The sequence below is a fragment of the Orbicella franksi genome, chromosome 3 (genome assembly GCF_964199315.1).
Source record: "Orbicella franksi chromosome 3, jaOrbFran1.1, whole genome shotgun sequence".
Classification (NCBI taxonomy): Eukaryota; Metazoa; Cnidaria; class Anthozoa; order Scleractinia; family Merulinidae; genus Orbicella; species Orbicella franksi.
Genome location: NC_138147.1, coordinates 13,505,001 through 13,511,570, shown reverse-complemented (window position 1 = coordinate 13,511,570; position 6,570 = coordinate 13,505,001). Strand labels below are relative to the sequence as shown.

The 6,570-nt window shown below is 40.7% G+C and overlaps 1 protein-coding gene across 1 annotated transcript in view; it reads right to left on the bottom strand.

Annotated features, from left to right (window-relative positions):
* Nucleotides 1-2,255: 2,255 nt before the first annotated feature.
* Nucleotides 2,256-6,570, bottom strand: part of LOC145481359 (uncharacterized) — a 5,196-nt gene continuing 881 nt past the window's right edge. Inside the window, exons 2-4 of the mRNA XM_081459845.1 lie at nt 5,201-5,552; nt 4,539-4,720; nt 2,256-3,601 (exon numbers count right to left, since the gene is read on the bottom strand). Of these exons, the coding sequence (XP_081315971.1) occupies nt 3,246-3,601; nt 4,539-4,720; nt 5,201-5,552 (890 nt within the window). The 3' untranslated portion in view covers nt 2,256-3,245. The remainder of the gene's footprint in view (nt 3,602-4,538; nt 4,721-5,200; nt 5,553-6,570) is intronic.

The following is a 6,570-nucleotide window of genomic DNA, read 5'->3' as shown; positions in this document are numbered from 1 at the left end:
AAATGCCTTGTGTACCCTCCTAGAGCGGCCGTCCTGGAAGAGTGTATTAAGGTTGAGGATGTTGCCACGTCGTTATTTAGAAGAGATGGGCCATACGTCGCACAGCTCTTGGAAGGGAATTATTTCACCAATGCTGCAAGAAGCAGAATCACCACCAACCTTGAGCAGGAAGTCAGAGATTGTGTTTACACCTTCATGTACCCTGAAGAGTACACTCTGACGGAAAGCATTGCTGCTTCTTGCAGCATTGGTGAAAGAGACTCCCATAGCAGCGGCGACGAAGAACTCGACGACAGCGAAGATGAAGATGAGTGCCAGTGAAAGTTGCATTCCAAAATAACAGTGTTAAATACTTTGTTTCAGTATCTACAAATGCTTTTTGTCGCCAAACGTTTTTTTAAAGCAGAAGGAAAGTTTGTAATAAATTTGTATCCTGCCTTCTATGTTTATTCTATAGCAATTTTTTTGATATTCAGACATTATGCCATTTTAAAGTTTTACTAAAATATTTCACGTGACCCCCCCTTTTCCCCTTTTTTTTTGGGATGGCCCCCCCTCGAAAACCATTTTTTTTCGCATGCCTCCCCCCCAAATCCCACCAGCCCTCCCTACCTTATAAAAAATGAACGGTCCCTGAACTATTGTCTTCAATAGACCGTTGAGTTTGTTTACGCCTATAGCGCCGGACTTGAACCAACTTTTTCTTGCGAGCGAGTCTGCCTTTAAGGTGTTGTTTACGGCCAGGTAAAAGGGAGCATCGTCTTGATTCATTCCCTCAGGTCTCTTCCTGGCAAAAAATTTGTAAACCGCGAAAGGATCTCTTTCAGTTCCGTCGGTCGCAAACAGTTTCGGTGGTACAGCGCTGTCATCGCTGTAGTCTGATCCAGGTCTAATTCTTGTCTGTCTTTCATTGAACTCCAAGTACTCCACTCCACTTGCCGTTTTGTGTAGCTTTACATCTCCTCAGCACATATCACGATGTTCTTTGCACCCACGGAGTCCAAAGTGAAGAGTTTTGTTTAGCCAGAGCCCGGGGCCAGAGTATTTTTAAAAGTGCCTCAAGACTACACATACCGAGCAAACCCTTGTCGTACAATACCTTAAACTCTTCGCTTTCAAAGCTACCGATGCGTTGGGTTTATTCCCTTTTCCTTGCTTCTTCATCTGTTTTAGCTTGGATTGAAGAACTTCTCTGGTTTTCTCAAAGACCAAATCGTTGATTGTGCTGGAAGAATAGCCCTTTTTCTTCAAGTTTCGTTCGAAGCTGGCAATTAAACTTCGAAGCGAAGTTGGCTCGTGCTCGGTGCCATCTTTAGCGCGGACGGAGATGATAAATTGATTAATGTATTCATTCAGCTCAACGGCTGAAATATCTTCAATTTTCCTGTCTTCGTCCTTCGTTTTCAAAAATCCTTTCAAGAAATCTTACACCTCGTTCAGTTTTTTGAGCTGTATTTTTGTTTTCTTGTTCTAAAATAAATTCTTCAACTGAGCAAACAAAAGCAAACCTTTCCTCGGCCATTTTTCAAAGCGTGCGGGTTTTTGTGCAACGGCTCTCGGATGACTTTCTCTTAAATACGTTCATTTCATCATTAGTGAAAAATTCGTCGTTTGTGTTGCTGATTGGACGAACGATATTTTTTCACGGTGAAATTTTGTCGTTCGTGTTCCAGATTGGCTACGTTTAGAATCAGTACCAATTTTATCAATTCACTATGATTTTCGTGGATAAATCTCAGTACCTATGAAATAAAGCATTATTCAGCCTTCGAACAACCGCGGCCAGTGCAGGAACCTATGATAGCATGACCAAGCGTGACAGGCTTAACGTGATCTTAACCTGCGAACAGGAGGGAAAAAACTTTGGCGAGCGCGAAACAGAAGAATTCGGAGAGCGAAGTGATCGGGGCGGGACAGGGGAGGCTCCCTCGCTTCGTTGGGGCTTACCGGAGGCCTGTTTGCAGGTTAACGTGATCTAGGAGAACGAACTTTGACTCTGATGACGACGAAAATTATTACCAACGATTTCCATGTAAGAGGAAATCGGATACAAGAATAAATATTCTTTAATTAAACCAAGCACTGTTGAAAGTACTGTTGTTTCTCAAGGTTGTAATGGGTTTTCTGAAGGCCAGACAACTTAAGTACACTAAAACTTCAGCATTAGGTATCGTTTTTATCCTTCCCCCTTTCCTCCCCCCCCCCCCCAAAAAAAAAAACCTAAATGATAACTAATGCAACATGCAACATAATGAAGTCTGGGAATAGGGTAAATTACAAGGCGAATTGCACAGTTACTTGTACACTGGGTGGTTCAAATACTACTTTTGGGTGACATACGACCCTTTTTCTGGAGAAAAATTATTCAGTTTTCTTCTGTCCCTCGCAGATAGCGAAGAATTAAATCAATGGAAACAACAGACTACGTAAACATCAAGAAACCTTTATTAATCAGCCAGCTACTATAGCGATGATGTTACAAAACTCTCTCCCCCTCCCTTCGCCCTGTACGCGAACATGAGAAGAGGGCAGAACTTTTACCAATATCACTTATTATAAGAGCTAGCGCGGAACTTCTTAATAATAGCACACTTCGCTTGATATCAACCCCTACGATGATAACGTAAAAGCAAATGGCCCATTTTGATTAGAAAGAGCCACGCTTCACAAGTCAGGCCATCTGAACAAAATTAAGATGATTTCCGCGGAACATTCCAGCAATAATAGCAAAAATTAAGTTACCAAAAAACCTGATGGCATGGTAATATTTTCAATGCAGTTTAAGAAGAACTTATCGAGACTTAAGCTCTCAGGCTGACCCCGCGAGAGAAAATTGAACTTTAAGTTATTCATATTTCAATAAAAACAGACGTTTCGCGTTGGTTAAAAACACAATAACACAGGCTTTCAGCATTCTTACGAGGTTTGACATTAACTTTCTCGAGAATACTTGAGAATTTAATCGCGGGGTCACTTTGAGAATTGAACTAAAGTGAGTTGTTCTAAATGATATTCCAAAAGTAACCGTGCTATGAGTAGACTTTAAGTAAATAATTTTTGCACTTATTGCTCGAACTTTGAGCGGAATCCGTCTTAAATTTGATTTGCACCGTCAACGACTGCTATAGATCTATATGAGGAATCTAAAATGGGGGCTCTTTCATTTAACAAACTGAAAAGGTTGATATGGAGCTAAAATAAATGAACACAAAACAGCTGATCATAATAGTTGCTGGTCGCTGTGATCAGTAAGGAACGGAGCCAGCGATCGTGAAATTGTTGTAATCCCCGAACCGCCCATCACCGCGTACAATGACTTGCACTGGCCCATATTCATGTGGGCCATCCAAACCCATCTCTATGAAATTTACCGCTCCACCCGATATGTCGCGATATTTGGTTTTGACATTGCATACCCCTGCATTGTAGGTCTTCTTGCAGGCATAGCTTGCAAAGCCTGACTTTTGGTCACTTGCGAAGGTCGTGATGGTAATGTTGTAGTGAGGACTGCCCCCGAAGCAGTAGTCAAGGCGAAAACGTTTCAGAGACCCAGTCTTGACATTTTCTGCCTTTGCCATTTTGAAAATTGGAACCAGCTGACCTGCTAGTGAAGAATTAAGTTTTGTAAGATACCTGTAACATAAATAGTGAATAGTAGATCATAGCATATATATTTTTAATACTTCTAGATTTTAAAAATAATTTTGTGTTTTGGGAAAGATGCACCTTTTTCATTTACCACGAAGTAAAAACAGGCCACCCTGAACTTGATTCCAGATCATCAGTCTTTTTGTTTGCACGTATAATGGGCAACCTTTTCTTGTGAGGTAAGTGAAAAGGTATTGTGCGTAATACTTGTTATTGCACGTGTTGCAAGTAGCGGCCACATGTAGGTCTGTACGAATGACCTAGGGATAAATCACTGGATAGTTTATGGAAAGGAGCCAATGTCAGTTGAAATACCCAACTCCTCAGTCAAATAATGTGTCTCTTTCCTCGTGCCAATTACCTGCCGGCTAAGCTGGACCAGCGGCTCTAAGGACGCACGAGATTGGAGGTAGATACGAGCCTCAACTCGTAAAAAAATGGTTTCAATTTGCATAAAACATTACTTCGTAAATAGGTCCGAAAAATCTTGCCCTAGTTTATAATGTTGTACAAAATTGTGCCGGGCTGTCGGGGCCATCAGATTAGCTTATGCACAGCCCACAGTCTCCTATAGTAATTTATACAGTCTTCTACAGTGTTTTTTTTTTTGTCTCAGTCAAATTATTTCGTCTGTCGTTGTAAGAGAAAACAATACGTCGAAACCACGAAGGAGATTAATGGCTTGACCTTTTCAAAAGCAGCGATGTTTTTTAGGGTGGGGCCGTCACTCAACTCTGAGGGTTGAAGGTTGCGTGACAATAAAAAATGTAGCGGGGATTAAAACCAGCAACACGGTGACTAAGTTTTAAATTTAGGCATGGTTCCACTCTGTCAAAAATAAAATGATTCGCCTGAGAACCCCTTAAGAATTACATTACAACTGTAAATACCCATATCATTTCCTTTGGTATGGTTCTGCATCACAGCGTACTCCTTGGCCGTCATCTGCCAACGAGGAACGCAGGCCATTACAGGGAAATATACCCTGTCCTTGTAGTCAAACGTCAGGGAGAGAGTGAATACAAAAGATGGAGCAGGTCCTGTTTCAACGTCAAAGAACAAATCTGAATACCTACAGAAAAATGATGATACAACTTGAATATGTCAAAGTGACATTCCTTGTTTCAATAAACAAGTTAAAACTGGAGAGCCATTTTCAAAAACAAAAGGGAAGTTGCCTGGAAAACATTTTAGTTTAAGTTCAAGTTAAAATTAATATATTTGCCACATATTTAACAGTGTGCCTAAATACGTTACATTATTTATTGGCAGGAGATCTCTCCAAGCCCAGTTAAACTTTTCTCAGGAGATTTCCCCTAGTATTATTATCACTGAGAATTAACTCAAGGCATTCGTATAATCAGTATGGTGGCCTTACTGTTTTTGTTTGCCAAACAGCTATTGTATATATATATATATATATATATTTTTTTTTTTTTTTCTCTAAGTTTCATGTAATTCTTGTTCACATTTCTGCACTGAAGACTAAGTTTTCTTTAAATCAGCTGACTAGCTGTTCCATATCATAGCCGCCCTACAGATATATGATTACTTTGATGTGTACGTGAAGTTGAAGTCAGGAATGGGCTTGTTGTCGGTTCCAATGAGGTTCGAAGCGATTACAGTACCAGTAGAATCTTTGGCACGAACGGTGATAGTGTCACCTGTCTCATCGTCCCAGGGATTATTCGCCAAATTCACTGCAAAGCGAGCGTTTAGACCATCAAAGGTGCAGCCACCACACAGGGCCGCGTGATATTGCAGGGATGTGGACCCTGGGTAACCCTGATCCTTCTGAGTGATGAACTGTACTCGAACTGGAATGGCGATTGGGGCCAACAAGTGACTTTTCTCCAACTCGATCATTTCGATGGAGTATGCTTGAGCTGTCACCAAAACAGCGCCTAGGGATAAAGCGAGAATCTTGAGTATCCTGCTTCCTGTTTTGATATGCCAATTTGTTATGCACCATTTTCTTTTCTTTTCCCTTTCTGACGTAGTAAAGTCGAGAATGATGACAGCAAGAGAAACAGGAAACAAGGAAGGCTCATAAAACTTAGGAGAATTGAGATGAGTTACAAAATACAAAGCTAAGTTTAACATGAGCTACGGGTCAGTTTTTTTGGCTACTTCGCTTCAAATCACGAGCCATCCCAAAAAACCACCGCAAGATCTGGAAATAAAATATTTTAGATACAAAACTTCCGTATGGCCATCCTGTTACCCTTGAAATGATTCCTGGGAGTCTGAGACTGGCTGGGCTATAACAGGTCGACGCAGCACGGAAAATATCTACCGAGAATACGATGATAATGATCGATAATAAAACAACAATGGTGGCTTCTGAAAACTGGGTCAGTAAGATAAAAAAGGACGCTGATGTAATGCGATAATGTGCTCTTTCAGAATACTTGGTTTACCGCTGAGAAAACACTTGGTTCATCAAGCAACGGTATAATTTTCGCAAGATGATCTCTGTTGTCATGACGGAAGCAGGGCTAGGAAAAATGGTGCTCCATAAATTGTGCTAAAATTTGACGCCACTGAAAGTACTTGATTAAAGTTGTAGACTGCCGTGATATTTTTCTCAGAATGTGTCTTTGCCGATACAAGGCACTGCGATGACATATTTTCATAAGGAAATTATTCACCAGCTAAAAAAAAAAACAGACATACATTTCAAAACAATTCTATTTACATCGAGACTTCGCAGCAAGCAGACCATTTGTACCAAAAACTGGAACGTGTACAAATTCTTTATTAAGAGGGAAAATCTATCATTCTCGTCTGATTTCAGCAAGACTTGGCCGGAAAATCATCGAGGTGAATACGGCTGTCACTTCTTGGAAGTTACAGTTCTTCGATTCTCGGAATGTCCCGGAATCAAAACAGGAAATCTGTTAGTTTTTCTCGGAAAGTTGC